Raw genomic sequence first — 19104 nt, 5'->3', positions numbered from 1 at the left:
TGATTATCAGGAGGATCCAGTGAGAATGTACTTTGTAAACTATCAAATGGTAAGCAGATGAAAAGGATTGTTATTATTATCTGGTCCAGTTTCCCTCTTAGTGCGGGAATTCCCCCTACATTATCCCTGACAAAGGATCATCCGACCTCAACGTTGACTACAAATTTCTTAAAATTAAAACTCTGTAGTTTTTACCTATTTGCTTTCATCGTGGATTCTTAACAGTACAGAATCCATCCCGTTTCTTTTTATACATGTTTAAGTCAGTGTGTCCTTCTCAGGTTTTTGTTTTTTTTTTCATGCAAAGTAGCCACAGTTCTTTTAATGGTTTGTTCATGCTTTCCAGATGCTTCTTTGTCTTGCTTTTGTCAGAGTCTCTCCTCTGAACAGACCTGAACAATGCCCATGAGGTGTAAGAACAATGCAGAGAAGTTGGGTGCCATGGTTACCCCCTAATTTTAACCATTTGACTTTTGATGCTACCAGATATTGTGTACATTTTTCTTAAGGACTGAATCTGTTTTTCAAAGCAGTTCAACACTGCAAAACACAAGTCAGGTCATACCTTCTAACCCAGCAAACCCCACTGAATGTAAGGCAACTTTCTACCTTATAGCACAATAGGAGAGAGCGTGTATGGGGCACTGAGTTCAGATGAGGCCAGGCCAACTCCCTTCCTGTTTGGTATTATAATATAGATAATAATCTTAGTCAAAGCTCTTATGTTGCAAATATCAAGAATTCTCTTCAAAACAACTTAAGCAAAAGAGAGTTCATGGACAGAATACTTGGTTATCTCAGAGGTTCCTAGAAGTCTCTGACCAGCTCTGGATCTCAAGAAAGGTAGAAACAAGGAATGGGAAGGCCATCAGGAACCACCATCTTCTCACTTTCTAGAGCCATGTGGGCATCCACTTCATTCTTTCTCTCCTCCCTGAAGAGCCATTCTCTGTACTTCTCTGCACACCTGCTACCCCAGAACGTTCCAGTCCACGTGTCCTCAGTTCAGGTGACCAGCTAACAACTTTCATTCCCACTTCCAAACTCCCACGAGGTTTTTTTTTTTCATTTTAACATCTTTATTGGAGTATAATTGCTTTACAATGGTATGTTAGTTTCAGCTTCACAACAAAATGAATCAGTTATACATATACATATGTTCCCATATCTCTTCCCGCTTGCGTCTCCCTCCCTCCCACCCTCCCTATCCCACCCCTCCAGGCGGTCACAAAGCACCGAGCTGATCTCCCTGTGCTATGCGGCTGCTTCCCACTAGCTATCTACCTTACGTTTGGTAGTGTATATATGTCCATGCCTCTCTCTCGCTTTGTCACAGTTTACCCTTCCCCCTCCCCATAGCCTCACGTCCATTCTCTAGTAAGTCTGTCTGTATTCCTATTTCACCCCTAGGTTTTTCATGACATTTTTTTTTCTTAAATTCCATATATATGTGTTAGCATACGGTATTTGTCTCTCTCTTTCTGACTTACTTCACTCTGTATGACAGACTCTAGGTCTATCCACCTCATTACAAATAGCTCAATTTTGTTTCTTTCTATGGCTGAGTAATATTCCATTGTATATATGTGCCACATCTTCTTTATCCATTCATCCGATGATGGACACTTAGGTTGTTTCCATCTCTGGGCTATTGTAAATAGAGCTGCAATGAACATTTTGGTACATGACTCTTTTTGAATTATGGTTTTCTCAGGGTATATGCCCAGTAGCTCCCAAGAGATTTTAAATGGCTCAGCTAATCAGCTGTGATCATAGGGGCAAGGTCATGTATTAAAGACGTGGCTGAGAGCCTTCTGGTTGGATCCAAGCGAGAAGGCAGTTTTCAGGGAAAATGGGGTTAAGTCTTTTGGGCAGACACTGTAAGAGATGACATGTTAACTGAATGTCATTGAAATTTCAGTGCCGTGTTCACGTGGACCAACTTGCTCGTGGTGGTTGTGGAACTGTGTGGCTCTGAACAGGAGGCCCTAGATCTGGTTCCTTTAGTGACAAATGTCGTCCTGGAGGAGCATTACCTCATCGTGGGCGTCGTAGTTGTGGTGGACCCAGGCGTTATCCCCATCAACTCCAGAGGAGAGAAGCAGAGGATGCACCTCCGTGACAGCTTCCTCGCTGACCAGCTGGACCCCATCTATGTGGCATATAACATGTAACCAGCCTTGTGGGGATTGCAGGGGCCATCCTGCAAAACCACAGGACCAAAGACCCGTGACTAGGAGGAAGCTTTCATATGGTGTGAAATAAGCTGAGATGGCTACATTATATCCTTCATCTCATCCTGTGGGATTCTACAATCACGTGACACACAGGAAAGGGGAATTCTGTGGTAGCAAACGAAAAAAATATTAACAGCCTGTTGGTCATGAGCTTTGACGTAGTGTGAGCAGCACGTTACTAAAGCAATTACATCCATGTTGCATTTTTTTCATCTGTTGTATATAGTTGTATTTTTATCTAATGCTGTTTTAGAATTTTGTAAGGGAGTTTAATGAATTCATGTGATGGGGGTAGTCTGAGTTACACAGTTCCCCGCTCTGTACTGTATTTTGCCATTTTACCATAGTTAGACATTCTGCGGGTTTTGTTAACACAGAACTACTTGGCTTACTTTCAGTTGACCCATAGCAAATCAGATAACCCACTGAATATGAGAATTACTTTATATATATAAAATTCTTGATGGTAAAACATTTTGACCAGTGTTTTAAACATGTAAATAAGAATACACAAAATTCAGCTAAAAATTGAAGAATTGGCTTGTATAGTTGTAACAACTAAAGTAGAAACATTTCTACTTTGAGAGAATCTCTGTATTCTCTGGATGCAGTGTAATTGAATAGGTGACTAAAAAGTGCAAATTGTTTGCAGGTCTTGCTGCACATTGTACTGTGTCTCTGTTGGCTGGTGTATTTTATAAACTGAAGCTGCCTATGTTTGTTTTTTAAGCTTGCATTCCCAGAATCAGCTTAAGCTTTTAAGAATTCAGCCTGTTTCTACAAACTGAATAATCTCAGCTGAAAAATCAAAATGTTAGGAAAAGCTAAGATTCATTAGATCCCACCCAGTTCTAAGGAACCGGAATAACTCACTCCGGCCCCCAGTGTTGAAACCGTCTTTCACGTTTAGAATGACTGCATAAGAATTTAGAATTTCCTCTTTTCCAGGCCCATTGTATACTGTGTCGGCAGTTATACATCTAGCTTTTCTTTTCTGAGGACTGAAGAGCATCCTCTGTTCTTCCAGTTCACGAGGGCGGGGATTTTAAGAACAAGAGCAATAGGCTGGGAAGGCAGTGGGATCAATAGTCGCGCGAAGGCATAAGGCCTCGTAACTGCATGTCTCAGAACTGACCGATTTGGGTTGCCAAAGTAGCCAGGCTTATGCTGAAATAGGGGAAGTCTGATGTATGCAAGAAACTCTTTTGAAATAACTGTGGTGCCCAGGCCAAGCGGACAGAGCCTGGGACTGAGTTTGGCCTCTGGCTCGGTTTCCTTTCTTTGGTCTGATACTTCACATATTTGAATATAGTTGAATTTTATTATTTTTTTCTTACAGAAATATTTTTTAAAATTAAAAAAAAAAAACTCAAAGTGAACAGAGTTAACTTGTTAAATCAGAATGGTTCTCTTTGACCCACTCTGGTCTATTGTGTAAATATTTATTTAGACTATTTTAATAATACATATTATTTACCCCACTGTAACATCATGTAAACTAAATATGTTTTTAAACAATTTTTTAGACTTGTAATTACCCTGAAAATAAGGTTTATAATGCAAAGACCAGACCCTTCGCCACGGCAGCACTCCTGGGGGGCTGCCCTTACACAGTCTCATGACTCAAAGCCACTTTATTGCCTCCCTTTTACATAACCCTCTTTTCCTCCCAACTCGTTCTCCGCAGAGGGAAGACCTCAAGACATTTTCCAGTTCCAGATCTCTTTTTCAACATTTTGGATGACGTTAACTTACACATGATGGGAGAGGTTCTAGGATGTACAGGAAAAAAGCACTTGCATTGGGGTAAGAAATCCAGTGACTAGCAGAGAAAACAGCCTGCTTATTTGGAAAGTAATTTTCTTAAGACAGTTTTTAATGATTCACTAATCAAAGCAAGGGACCCTGAGGATCTTCTATCTCCGTAATCCACAAGTTCTAAGAAGAAGGTGTAAGGCAGAGTCTGTCCTATGGGTTGCTTTCATAATTCTCATTACACAAGTTAGGATGTCTGCTAGAAATATACTGTGAGCCACGTCTGTCATTTTAAAATTTCTAGTAACCACATTTTAAAAAGTAAAAAGAAACAGGTGAAATTGATTTTAATATATTATTTAGCACAATATATGAAAAATACTGTCACTTCAACATGGGATCAATATAAAAAATTATTAATGAGATATTTTACTTTCTTTTTTTCATATTATGTCTTTGAAATCCAGTGCGTATTAAGCACATCTCAATTCGGACTAGCCATATTTCAAGTTTTCAGTAGCCACACATGGCTGTTGGCTACCATACTGGACAGTGCAGGTTATACTCATTCCTTCAAATAAAATATTCCGTTAATCTCATGGTATGGCCAACTCCCAGTTATTTAGGGGCTGATTACCTAGTTTTGAAGTTCCTCAGGCCTCTGATTTATTGTTATTTTTTTTGCGTTCTGCCTTGTGGCTGCTTTGTCTATCTTTTGCCTATCCCCCAAAGCCAGAATAAGCTGGTGGAGGAGAGAAAACTAAGATGCTAAGATGTGTCTTTCAGGAACTTCACCAGTAACTCTGGTAAAGTATCCTCTGGAAGGGGAAGAGAGTCAGTCATTAGTTTAGAGGTGTTTGTGGGATCATCTACAGATCTGATGCCTAGTCTGTTGCAGACTTGGTAAGAAAACTTTCTCTTGGTGACACAACGCTCTTAGTCTTTCCACATTAAGTAGAACCTTTGTGGTAGAACCGACTCTTAAGAGAGGCCCCAAAGACCATTATTAATAGAAACAGCCTGGCCAAAACTTGGGAACATATTGTGTCTGGGTTTTTATGCCTGTGGGGAGTGGGGGTGGGGGCGGGGGGACTAAAGAATAGCAAGCCCTCATTTCAGATAAGAGAAACCTATTCATCTGAAAGTTTTTGAAACTCTTTCTGCCTCTCAGCAGAAGTAACAGGTAGATCAGGAAGGGGCTTCCTCAGAACAAATGCCATCTCCTGCATCAGTGAGACCTTGGGAATGACCAGCATGCTAATGGGCATCAGTGAATCCACACTCTTTATTTCCTTCCTGCCTCATAAAGGGCCCCTGCTTTCCCCATACCAGGTCCTCCTGAAGTTGTGCTGCCTCAGGCTGTTTAGGGACCATTGCCTGTCTGTTGGTCATAGGAGTATCTCCTTAACTTTAGTCCCTGGGCAATGCTTGCTTAACGCTTTTGTTGAATCAACAAAGGGCCCGAGGCCTTAGGCTTTTTTGTTAAGGTCTGTGCCCCAGGCATGGTGCTCAATATCTTGGCCAAATAAATTACTTTCCTTGAATATCCAGGAATCTTTAGACTGAAGCAATGAGGAGTTATCGCCTCACCCTCAAACTCCAACATGATCTATGCCTTAGAGTTGTTTTTGTTGTCTGCTTTCGTGTAAAAACAAGAGTATTTGGAGCAAGCTGCAGTACTCCAAATACACAATAGGCCTTTTCTTTATCATTCATTCAACATTTCTGGTTTAGGTCTATGTAGATGGGCCATGTTATTTGTCCAGAGGAAGAGAGTGTAAAGATATAAGAATAATTTTTTAGTCCTAAATGCTGTTTTGTTTATTTTTTGTCAAGATATTTACCAGTGTCAGATTCAAACTATAGTACTGTGTAATTATGTATAAAGTTTTTTTTTATTTATTTGAAATTAGACTAGATATACATTTTTAAATTTAACATCTGGCTGGACAGTGTTCTATTAACTCATTGAATGTGTTTCCTTTGTCTTGTGTTAATAAATATTGATGCCTGATTATGTTTAATGCTTCACACATTGGGAGAATTGATAAATTGGAATTAATAAATTTTAAATTTAACTTCAGATGGTAAGACCCAAAGATACCTGGAGAGGTCTAAGGAAAATGAACACAGAGATCCGAAGTTATAGCAAATCAGTTCTATAAAAGGAGGCCAGATTGAGGAACAGTAGAGAATCATTTTGAAAACTAATAAGCCTTTTGTCCAGACCAATTATAACTTAGTTTTCCTCCTACCCCTGTAGCATTTGGTAGTTTTAAACTATTGATCATACATGTTATTATTATTTTTTTTAATCTGTAATTGGACTGGGTTTCAGCTTTTCTAAGGTAGTATCTCATTTGCTCTCCCATTTCCTGGTTTCAAGAAACTTGATGGAAGTTTTTATCAAATTGAGCATATTCTCAGACACTGAAACTGGTCCTTGAATTACAGTCCAAGCTATTCAGGCAGCTGAGAACTTTTTTTTAACTTAATACACATTTATTGAGTGCCTACCCACTAGGCACAAGTCACTGTGATAACAACTGAAGCTAGAGAGAGAGAAACTGAAGTCACCGCCCTCAAGAAGATACAGGAAAACAATACACTATATTAAGAGTTGCGAGTAGAGGTGGACTGTGGGAGCAGGTAGGATAGGCACCCAATCCAATGATGAGGGAGGATAATGAGGAATTCGGGCTGGAGGAGGTAACATCTGAACTGAGTCTTGAAGGATGAGCTATAGCCAAATAAAGGCAGCAAGTGGGGAGGCAGAGTTGTATATTCTGGAAACTGCAATTTATTATTAGGATATAGGGTTTAAAGGGAGAAAGGTAAAAGATAACTATCTGTGGAGGTCTGAGCCAAGGACAGATCACTAAGGGCCTTAATGTGTCAAGCTAAGAATTTTGGACTTTTATCCAGAAGGCCAAAGAGAGCCAATGAGGTGTTTATAGCAAGGAAATAACATGCTCAGATTTGCAACATAGAAGATTATTCTGGTAGTCATGTAGAAAATGGATTGGTACAGGTAGTCATGTAGAAAATGGATTGGTACAGGTAGGTACAGGATTGGTACAGGTAGGGAAAGAAAGGTAAAACCTGGGACAGGGAGATCAGTTGAGAGGCCTTTGCAGAAACTGCAGTGATAGAGCAAAGCACTTTAACCAACGCAGTGACAGGATGGAGACCAGAGACAATGCATGTAAACTTGGGAGAGAGTAAGATGTCAATCGATAAGGAAGGAGGAATCCAAAATAACTTGTAGATTTCTGACGTCGGGAGTTAGGTAGATGTGGAGTCATTTACCAAGATAAGGAAAAAGGAGGAATGGATTTGGGAAAGAAGATGCTGTGTTCCACGTTGGTCACGTTCATTTGAGGTGCTGTGGAGGTCCAACAGGCTGCTAAATATTTAGGTCTCTGCCTCGAGAGCTCTGGCCCAGAAATACACATTTGGGAGACATTCTTTTAAAAGTGGTAGTTGAAGCCATGGAACGGATGATAGTGCCAAGAAAGATCATGTAGAGTGAGAAAAGGCCCAATGATGGAGCCGTAGGGAACACGGGCATTCAAAGCCTGAGGGAGGAAGAAGAATCCACAAAAGGGAGAAGGAATGACTGGAGAGATAGCATCAAAACCAAGAAGGAGCTTGGGCATAGAAATCGAAGGATGAGTTTTAAAGAGGAGGGAGTGCCCAGCAGTGCAGAAGGCTACAATGAAGCTGAGAAAACAGGGACTGGCTAGCGTCTGTGGTATCTGGCAACCAGGCAGTCACTGGTAACCTTGGTCAGAGCAGAAGCAGTGGCAGCTATGGGGGCAGGAGGCAGAAGACTGGTTCCAGAGAGGTGTGATGGGAAGTGTGACCGAACAGAGGCTACTCTTTTTAGAAGCTGTATCTACACATAGAAAGGAAAGAGATGGGATAGTAGTTAAATGAGGGATGTAGAATTGAGGGAGACTATTTTTAAGACGGAAGAAATAAAATATTGCTGAGTAGAGGGAAAGTTTCCAAATAAGGCAATGAGGGATAATGGACAAAACAAGGTCACTGAGAAAGTAAGAGGGGTGGGGATCCAGAGAACAGGTGGAACGATTAGCCTTTAAGGGGAGGAAGCACATTTTTTCAAATAAAACTGGAAAGAGGCAAGATCCTGATAGTAGGAAGTTAGTAGAGGCCTACTGATGACCTCCTTCACTTCTCTGAACCTCCATTCTCAGTCTACAGAGATGAATATTCATTTCTGAGATAATCTCTAAAATAAATATGATAGAGCTGACAAAAAGTAACATGGAATCTGCAAATAATGGGAATTCCTAAAAAGCAGATGTAAGAGGGAAATTCACATGAAACTCATAGAAACAAAGACTAAAAATAAAATAGTTGTATTCAACTAAAAAAAGAAAAAAAGGGCCCTCTACAAAAGTAGAAGGAAGGAAATAATGAAAGGCAGAAATTAATAAATACAAATAAAGGAAATGTAAAAGGTTCAACAAAACCAGAAGCTGATTTCTTAAAAATAACCTAATCTCTAGTAAAACTTGTGTATGCACACCACACACACACACACACACACAACTAGTAGGAAACACAAAGGAGAATACAGCTACAGTATTTTTTTAATCTTGAGGGATTATTATAATATTGCAGTAAATTTGAATTTTAAATGAAACATAATTTTCTAGAAACTATGCGATTTGAAAATTTCACTCAAGAAGTAGAAAAATCTGATTTTTACCAAACCCACAAGGAACAGGTAATCCTTTTTTCATATATAAAATAAAAAGCCACCCAATTCATCGTACAAAGTTAGTATAACCTTGATACCAAAATCAGACTAAGGCAGTGTCTTAAAATTCTAAATAATCTCACTTGTGAAAAGATGCAAAATTATAAAATCTAGCTGTTTTGGTTATCTGCTATGTAGTACACTGCCCCAACTTGGTGGCATAAAACAAAGTCATGCATATATACATTCTGTGCATCATGAGTTAGGGCACAGTGGGAACATCTTATATCTGTCCCAAAATGTCTGGCCTCAGCTATGAGGACTCTTATGTCTGGGGGGGATGATTTGAAAAGCTTGGGGCCAGAATCATCTAGACTTCTTTGCTCACATATCTGAAGCCCAGGCTGGGATAACTGGAAGACTGGACTCAACTGGGACTGTTGACCGAAGCACTTTAATGTAGCCTTTCCTCATAGCTTGGACTTCTCACAGCATGGCAATTGGGTTCTGAAAAGGATCCTCAGAAGAGGATCGCGTTAAGCTGTAAATGTCTCATCCACTCTTGGAAGGCATGCGTGTTCCTTCTGTTGCATTCTACTGCTCAGCCCAGATGCAAGAGAGATGACTCTACATCTTGATGAGAGAGAAGCAAAGTCACATTGCAAAGGAGCATGTGGTTTGGCAGATACCTCTGTGTGTATGTCTGGAGATACTATATTGGAAAATTCAATCTTCCGCACTAGCAAACCAAACCCAGTAGTGTATAAGAGATAATACATGAAAATCAAAGAGGGTCAAATCAAGGATGGTTCAATATTAGAGAAATCTGTTTATATAATACCTCTTATCAACAGCTTAAAAGAGAAAGCCATATGATTATCTCATCTCAATAGATTGAGGGGGAAAAAAAGGTAAACTTCAACATTGACTAATGGAAAAAATTCAAACAGCAAGGAATAGAAGAAGACCTTTTAAAATTTTTTTATTGAATATAGTGGATTTACAATGTGTTAGTTTCAGGTGTACAGCAAAGTGATTAAGTTACATATATATGTATATATTCTTTTTTAGATTCTTTTCCATTATAGGTTATTATAAGATATTGAGTATAGTTCCCTGAGCTATACAGCTATACAGTAGGGGTCCTTGTTGGTTATCAATTTTTTTATATATAGTAGTGTGTATATTTTAATCCTAAACTCCTAATTTATCCCTACCCGCCCCTTCACCTTTGGTAACCATAAGTTTGATTTCTGTCTGTGAGTCTGTTTTTGTTTTGTAAATAAGCTCATTTGTATTATATTTTTAGATTCCACATACAAGCAATATTATATGATATTTTTCTTTCTCTCTCTGACTTACTTCACTCAGTATGATAATCTCTAGGTCCATCCATGTTGCTGCAAATGGAATTTTTTCATTTTCTTTATGGCTGAGTAATATTCCATTATACATATGTGTATATATATGCCATATCTTTATCCATTCATCTGTCGATGGAGACTTAGGTTGCTTCCATGTCTTGGCTATTGTAAATAGTGCTGCTATGGCGCATGTATCTTTTCAAATTATAGTTTTCTTTGGATATATATGCCCAGGAGTGGGATCACTGGATCATATGGTAACTATATTTTTAGTTTTTTAAGGAACCTCCATAGTGTTCTCCATAGTGGTTGTACCAATTTACATTCCCACCAACCATGTAGGAAGGTTCCACACCCTCTCCAGCATTTATTATTTGTAGACTTCTTGATAATGGCCATTATGGCTGGTGTGAGGTGGTACCTCTTTGGAGTTTTGATTTGCATTTATCTAATAATTAGAAATGTTGAACATCATCTTATTTGCCTATTAACCATCTGTATGTCTTTGGAGAAATGTCTTTTTAGATATTCTGCCCAATTTTTAATTGGGTTGATCTTTTTTTGTTTTTTTTTTTTAAATATTGGGCTGTGTGAGCTGTTGGTGTATTTTGGAAATTAATCCCTTGTGGGTCACATCGTTTGCAAATATTTTCTCCCATTCTGAGGGTTGTCTTTTCATCTTGTTTATGGTTTCCTTTGCTGTGCAAAAGCTTTTAAGTTTAATTAGATCCCATTTGTTTATTTTTGTTTTTATATCCATTACTCTAGGAGACGGATCCAAAAAAATATTTCTGTGATTTACATCAAAGAGTGTTGTGACTACGTTTTCCTCTAGGAGTTTTATAGTATCCATTCTTACATTTAGGTCTTTAATCCATTCTGAGTTTATTTTTGTATGTGATGTTAGAAAACATTCTAATTTCATTCTTTTACATGTAGCTGTCCAGTTTTCCCAGCATCACTTATTGAGGAGACTTTTCTCCATTATATATTCTTGCCTCCTTTGTTGTAGATTAATTGACCATAGGTGCTTGGGTCTATTTTCTGGGCTTTCTATCCTGTTCCATTGATCTATATGTCTGCTTTTGTGCCAGTACCATACTGTTTTGATTACTGTAGCTTTGTAGTATAGTCTGAAGTCAGGGAGCCTGATTCCTCTAGCTTCATTTTTCTTTCTCAAGTTGCTTTGGCTATGTGGGGTCTTTTGTGTTTCCATACAAATTTTTTTAATTTTGGGGAATTCCCTGGCAGTCTAGTGGTTAGGACTCAGCGCTTTCACTGAAGTGGGCCTGGGTTCAATCCCTGGTCAGGGAACTAAGATCCAGCAAGCTGCATGGCGTGACCAAAAAAAAAATTTTTTTAATTAAAAAAAAATAATAAACATTTTTTTGTTTTAGTTCTGTGGAAAATGCCTTTGGAATTTGATAGGGATTGCACTGAATCTATAGATTGCCTTGGTAGTATGGTCATTTCAATAGTATTGATTCTTCCAATCCAAGAACGTGGTATATATTTCCGTCTGTTTGTGTTGTCTTCAATTTCTTTAAGCAGCGTCTTCTAGTTTTCAGAGTACAGGACTTTTGCCTCCTTAGGTAGGTTTATTCTTCGGTGTTTTATTCTTTTTTATGTGATGGTAAATAGGATAGTTTCCTGTTTGCAGATGACATGATACTATACATAGAAAATCCTAAAGACTCTACCAGAAAACTACTACATCTCATCAATGAATTCGGTAAAGTTTCAGGATACAAAATTAATATACAGAAATCTGTTGCATTTCTATAAACTAACAATGGAATAGCAGAAAGAGAAATTAAGACTTCTTTGATAGATAGATCATCTGTTACAAACTACAGTAAAAAATACTTAATGGTGATACTTTAGAAGCACTACCATGAAAGTCAAGATTATGTTGAGGATGCTTACTGTCTATCACTGTTTCTATTCAGCATTGTACTTAATATTATAGCTAGCATAATTAGGGGAAAGAGAATGAGCTATATGAATTGGATATAAAGGAAGAAAAACATTAATATTTGTAGACAGTATGATAGATGAAATGACTTGTATATATGAAATCCTAAGGAATACACACACCCAAACTATTAAACAAGTTCAGCAAGGTTGCAGAATACAAGATCAATAAAAAAGATATTATTTCTCTTTACTAGCCACGAACATTCCAAAAATGAAATTTAAAAACCAATTCTAGGACTTCCCTGATGGCTCAGTGGTTAAGAATCTGCCTGCCAATGAAGGGGACACGGGTTCGAGCCCTGGTCTGGGAAGATCCCACATGCCGTGGAGGAACAAAGCCCATGCACCACGACCACTGAGCCTGCACTCTAGAGCCCGCGAGCCACAACTACTGGAGCCTACATGCCACAACTACTGAAGCCCACACGCCTAGAGCCCGTGCTCCACAACAAGAGAAACCAGCAAGATGAGAAGCCTGCACACTGCAACGAAGAGTGGCCCCTGCTTGCTGCAACTAGAGAAAGCCCGCGCGCAGCAATGAAGACCCAACGCAGCCAAAAATAAATAAAATTTTTTTAAAATTCTATTTAAAATAGCATCAAAAGGAATAAAAGATTACTTATTATAACCAAAGTACAAACTTGTATACTAAAAACTATGAAATCATTGATAGAAACTAAAGACCTAAACAAACGGAAGTTCATCTCCATGTTCATGGATTGGAAGATTTAATATTGTTAGGATGGCAATATTCCCCAAATTGATCTACAGATTCAATGCAATCTCTATAAAAATCCCAGCTGACTATTTTGCAGAAATGGACAGAGTGATCCTAGAATTCATCTGGAAATGTAAGGGACTCAGAGTAGTCAAAACAGTCTTGGAAAAGAATAAAGTTGGAGTACTTACACGTCCATATTTCAAAACCTACTACAAAGCTATAATAAGGAGAGTGTGATACTGGCATAAGGATAGACCTATCAATCGGTGGAATAGAATTGAAAGTCCAGAAACGGGAAAACCTCTGAAACTGTCCCCAACCCAGCCAAGTTAATAAAACAATAACAGTATTAATATTGCATCTCGGGGGGGGAATGGTGGAGATTAGTGCCGTTCATAAGAATGTCAGATTCAGAGGCGTTGGTCCTTGTTTAAATTCACCAGTCTGGTCCCTGCAGAAATTCTTGGATCCTGGGGGATGGCAGTGCACTACTGCAAATTCAACCAGATAGTAGACCCAATTATAGCTGTTGTACTTGTATCTTTGCTAGATCAGATTAATAAGGTCTCAGGTACATGGTATGTAGCCATTGATTTGACAAATGTGTCTTTTTGTATTCCAATGAAGAAAGAGAATCAGTTCTCATAACAAGGAAAATAATTTGCAACTATGTGTGGTGATGGATGGTAACTAGACTTATTGTGGTGATCATTTTGTAATATACACATATATTGAATCTGAAAACTAACATAATGCTATATGTCAATTATATCTAAATTTTTTAAAGAATCAGAAGTAGTTCACATTCACATAGAAGGGACAGGAACATACATTTATAGCTTTGCCCCAGAATTACATTACCTGACATCACTCTGATCAGACAGACAGAACAAGAAGTGGTTAGTACACTGAAGGTCTTGGTAAGCTGCACGCAATCCAGAGGATGGGAAATAAACTCTATGGAAGATTCAGAGGTCTAGTGGTCAGGGGCGTGCTGACATATCCCCTAAGACAGAAAAAAAACAAATTACTGCATCTTGCATCCCCTTTCTCAAAGAAGGAAGCACACTCTTTGGTGTGCTTCTTCAGGTTCTGGGGACAATACATTCTATGCCTAGTAACACTGCTCTGCCTAGTAATAATGCCCATGAAAAAGTAATACCAGGTGACCGCTTTAAGTAAGGTTTGGAGTCATGTGATATTACAGATTCCATGGAGGTGACAGTCGTGGAAAAAGAAGCAGTGGGAAGTTTATGGCAAGACCCAGCAGGAGAATCACAATGCAAGCTATTGAAATCCAGGAGCAAGAATATGCCAGTTGTAGCAGAGAATTGTAAGCCTTTTGAAAATAGCGACTGGTGTGCTACGGGGCCATGATAGAGATGGAAAACTTGACCAGGGGACCCCAAGTGACTATGCATCTGGAACTGGCCATCATTGACTGGATTCTGTCAAATGCACCAAGTCGTAAAGTCAGATGGGCCCAACACCAAGACATCATGACAAGAACATTACACCTAGGACCAAGCCTAAGCAGAATCAGAGGACACAAGCAATATGCGTGCAGAGACTACCCAGAACCCACTGTTACCCACTGCAGTTGCACCTAAGTGTTCTTCACTCAGCTCACACCTATGGCCATAGTGGTGCATGGGGGTGGCTCCAGCTGAAGCAGGTGTAAAAAGCCTGTTTGGCTATAGGTGGGTTCTGACCATTTTCAGGGGTAACTTTGAAAGGCAGTTGCAGTGGAAATCTTCCCAATTGGCAGATATTTAATGTGATCACCCATTTTGTGTGGAAGGAGAAGTGGCTCAAAGTGAGAATATATATGAACTCATGGGCAGTGGCAAATGGCCTGGCCAGTTGGTCAGTGTCTTAAAAGGAAAATGACTGGAAGATTGGCTGCAACAAGGTCTGGAGTAGAGGTATATGGATGGATATAGGGGAGGGAAGGCAGATGATGAAGATCTTTGCTTCATATATCAATGCCCATGAAAAAGAATTCACCATGGAAGAGACACTGAACATCCTAATAGACAGAATGACGTGGCTGGTTGATGTCAGCCACATACTGGCCATCTCAGTATTGGCACAATAAGCACATGAATGGAATAGATACAGCGGTAGAGATGGAGGCTATGCAGAGGCCCAACGGCACGCACTCCCACTTACCAAGGCTGACGTAGCTACTGCTGTCTCTGAATCTTCACGTAAATATTGACAGAGACCAACACTGAGCTCCCAAGGTGGCACTATTTATTTAGGAGACTGATTGGCCCCTTGATAGTAAGTTGACAACACTAGGCTTCCTCCATCCTAGCAGGGCTAGTGGTTTGTTCTCATGTGAATAGACTGACCTTTTCTGGATAAGAATTTGACCATCCTGCCCTCTGAGCCTCACTCAGCATCATCACCTGGGGGCTTACAGAGCGGCATGATACTTGCAGGCTGCTCTGACCAACATAAAGAAGTTTCCTCCAGTAAGCTGAATGTCATTTCCAAGCTGTCCTGCTACCACTCTGTAATCATAATCTTGAAGGTAGATAATTTGATTGCATATACTCCAACTAGCACAATAACTAGTACTTGTCCACTGCAGGATTTTTCTAGTGGAACCAGCTAGGAGTCTACTGCAATTCACAATGCAAGAAATAATGATAGGTTGGATTTAAGGGGTAGTGGTGAGGTACACAGAAAGGGAGGAGGTCACATGGAAATAATTTCTCCTGTATCCAGGTGTATTAGTTAGGATTCTAGAAATAATAGCAATCCAAGTAAGCCAGTTTAAATAGAAAAGTGCTATTCATTAGAATGACAAAGGGTGGCTCATGGAACCTAAGGGCTGAGGCGGGCAGCAGGTTCTAGAACTGGGGCCTACAAAGCCACTGGGTAGCTCTCAGCTCATCTGCATCATTCACAGGTGGAAGAGGCTCATTACAAAGCTCCGAAGCTTTCGGATCATTTAACTAGAGAAAGACTAATTTTTGTCCAAAGACAAATTTCCATAGGGGAGACTCTGATGGCCCAGCTTGGGTCAGGTGCCCACTGTTGGTAAGATATGGATGACTGTGAGAAGTTTCCATAAAAAGGAGGAGGGATAGATGGACAGCCCTGTAGTTGTCCACTACTCCAAGGGCCTCACAGACTAGCTCTAGGAGCTCAATTCAAGCATAGTTAAGATGAAGCAGCAAAGTTTCAGAGCTAAGTTATCTGGGACAACTCTGTTTTAAGAGTGTTAGCTGAAACAGTACGATTGTAGTTCATACAATTCCTGCAGGCATTTAGGACCTATCCTTAGTTAGGTTTTTAATTTTTGTATTTATTTTTTAATTTTTGGCTGCATTGGGTCTTTGTTGCTGCACGTGGGCTTTCTCTAGTTGCGGTAAGCAGGGGCTACTCTTCATTGCAGTGCACGGGCTTCTCACTGCGGTGGCTTCTCTTGTTGCTGAGCATAGGCTCTAGGCGGCATGGGCTTCAGTAGTTGTGGCACACAGGCCCTGGAGCGTACGGGCTTCAGTAGCTGGGGCTCGCGGGCTGTAGAGCACAGGCTCAGTAGTTGTGGCGCACAGGCTTAGTTGCTCCGTGGCACATGGGAACTTCCCAGACCAGGGACTGAACCCATGTCCCCTGCATTGGCAGGCAGATTCTTAACCACTGTGCCACCAGGGAAGTCCCCTTAGTTAGGTTTTCCTGCGAGCTTAGACTTGAGTATTGAAAAAGGACAAAACAACAACAAAAAAATTAAGCCTATTTTTAGACCACAAAGCCTACATTTACTAGCTTTAAATAATTTCTGCCTTTTGAGAGCTACCCTGTTCCAGATACTGTTTCACAGCTCTCAAGTCCTCCACTCCAGCTCAGTCCTTTTGTTAACCCATGAGGCTTCTCAGGGTGTGCAGCCAATTCATGTTTTTAGCTAAGTTTCCAGCAGTTATATTGCAGTATCTTCCATACTAATATCCAACATTTATTTAGTGCTTACTCTGTGTCAGGCATTGGCTCTAACTTCACAGGTGTTAAACTCATTCAGTCTACAAAACTGCATGGGATAGGTAGTATTGTTAAACCCATTTCATTATAATGTCCCTCTCTCCTAACTAGAAAACAGTACTCCAGGAGAGCCCATGAGGTGTCACCACTGGCTTGACCAGTTTATTTTAAAAGTTACCTTTGAAATGTAATTGAAAGTTAAATTTCTTTGTTTCACACTACTTCCTCCCTTCTGAAGTCAAAGAACTGTCCATCTGGTTTTTAAAACTCTTACTATTTGGATAGAACTATGTGCATCATAACCAAGACTTTTTTTTTCTTCATCTTCAGTTATTCCTCAAGTTGCAGAAGAGTAGTAGGTACAGCTTGTGACACTTCTATGAGAAACAAGGCCGGTGGAAATACTTGTGAGTGGCAGTGTTGCACAGCATAATATTTGATTTAGACTTAAGATACTTTATGGGTGGAAGAGGAACTAAAGAAGGAGAAGTCCATGCACATTTTGAAGGTTTCAGTAATTTAGTTTCTTTTGATGACGTTTTTCAGTCTCCCCATCCCTCTTGTCCTGATCAACATTTGTTAAGCATTCTGTCTTCTAAGGAAGAAACAACCCAACAAGAAAAGAACAATAAACTTAGAACCAGCCTCCCAGCCATTAATATTCTGGATTCTAGAACGACTGTCGCTGGACTTTGTTAATCATGAAAGGCCGATGTCTGAGAATCTCTTCTCCACACCTTACCTTTATAGGGCACTTTGCTTTTCTGTGATATATGACATTTTGATCCTTTAAATAATGTTGGGATATGGGATGAGTATTACACTTTTCCCAACTTTGATAAGAAGAGACACTTGAGAGGCTGGGTGATTTGCCTAATCAAAAATGTAAAGTAAGGGCAGTTGCCTATTGTAGGTTTTAATAGGTAGTCAATGAACGACAACGGATAAACATTAGTGAGTTCTTAGGACAGTCGGGCACAGAGTAACTCTTGAGCTTTAAATCACATTATCTGGCCCTGAAGGTCAAACCAGGAACGGCTCTATCCACTCAATCAGTTTTACTTGGCAATCTCAAACTAGTAAAATTTCAGAAAAATTCTGGAACTTTCTATCAAGAGCAAACTGAAAGGTTTATCATTTGTTGTTTATTATCACTAGAAAGCCATCAAAGATTTTGCAAGGAAATGAATAAAGAAAAAAAATTCAGAATAATGCATAATCCCTTCTCCATAATGGTAAACACACATTAAATAATATTTTTTAAAGTTTCTGTAATGTATTAAAATGACGGTGTGATTTTATTTTACGACACTCGATCCTACGTAACTTTTTTCTAGTTTAAAAGCTGGGGTAAATCTGTGCTTCAGCGTGACACACTTAAGTCCCACTAACACACTAACCCTACGAGTACCATGTGGGTGTGGCTTTTTAATCCTTTCACGTGTGTTGAAAGATACAACTCTTAACGCAGATTTCCGGGATTAACATTAGTCTGGGTGGTAAGAAAAGCTGAGGACAAGCCTTCAAGCTTCAAGTCACTCTGTCTACAAGAGGCGGGCAGGTCAGGCGTGGGTCAAGGCCGGGGAGAACTACACCTCTAGGCCACAGCAAGTAGGGGCTGAGCGCGACGCCCCAACCGAAGAAAACTGCTCCACACCGAGCGGTCTCCTGACACCCCGAGCAGGTGCTGGCCTCCGAAAACACGTGTGGGAGTGGGGACAGAGCTCCTGAAGTAAAAAGGAACCGCAGGTAACTGTTACGCCCCGCTCTCGCCAGAATAACACCTCCGCGATACTAACTCGCCACCCCGGAGTGCCCCGGCACAAGATGGCGGCGCGTCACGTGCGCAACGCGGTGACGTAGGACGGCGGCTCGCAAGGAGGGCCGGCCCTAACCTCACCCCCCACGCTTAGTTGCTCAGTTTTGCCCCCCTTCCCTCCCCCGCCCCCGGCCTGGTGTAGATCATGCCGCCAGTGGCGGCCCTGACTGCCGAGGAAACGGTAGCCTAGGACAGTTAGCTGTTACGTGACACTGATTCTCCCCGCCCCGCCTGACCCCCGAGAAAGGCACGTCCCCGCCAAGTGAGGGGGTGGGGAAGTGGGTAGTGAATTCGGATCCACCTGGGAGGGGGGAGTGGAAGTTCCCGCCCCGGACAGCGGCGAGGCGGCAGCCACAGGTAAGCGGGGGGCGGGGGTGGGACGGGCTCCCCTGTCCCCGGGCAAGGGGAGGGCGCGGGGGCGCGGCGCCGGCGGGGACGCCAAGCCGGGTTGCGCGCCTGGTGGGGGTCGCGCGGGGCGGCCAAGGTGGGGGAGGGGCGCGGAGGGCGCGCGG

At 40.8% G+C, this 19104-nt stretch overlaps 2 protein-coding genes across 6 annotated transcripts in view; both read left to right on the top strand.

The window, feature by feature from the left end:
* DIP2B (disco interacting protein 2 homolog B) overlaps positions 1 to 6011 on the top strand; it is a 240956-nt gene extending 234945 nt beyond the window's left edge. For all 4 annotated transcript variants that reach the window (XM_032644943.1, XM_032644945.1, XM_032644944.1 and 1 more), the window contains one exon: positions 1922 to 6011. In XM_032644943.1, the coding sequence (XP_032500834.1) occupies positions 1922 to 2174 (253 nt within the window). In that variant the 3' untranslated portion in view covers positions 2175 to 6011. The remainder of the gene's footprint in view (positions 1 to 1921) is intronic.
* Positions 6012 to 18653: 12642 nt separating this feature from the next.
* The window catches only part of ATF1 (activating transcription factor 1), a 54317-nt gene continuing 53866 nt past the window's right edge, over positions 18654 to 19104 (top strand). The window contains exon 1 of one of the 2 annotated variants that reach the window (XM_032645936.1): positions 18654 to 18949. The gene's annotated coding sequence lies outside the window, so the exon portion shown is untranslated. The remainder of the gene's footprint in view (positions 18950 to 19104) is intronic. The other variant, XM_032645932.1, reaches the window with a different exon arrangement.

Source organism: Phocoena sinus, chromosome 10 (assembly GCF_008692025.1).
Source record: "Phocoena sinus isolate mPhoSin1 chromosome 10, mPhoSin1.pri, whole genome shotgun sequence".
Lineage (NCBI taxonomy): Eukaryota > Metazoa > Chordata > Mammalia > Artiodactyla > Phocoenidae > Phocoena > Phocoena sinus.
The sequence above is the reverse complement of the archived record's forward strand: the minus strand, read 5'-3'. Positions and strand labels throughout refer to the sequence as shown.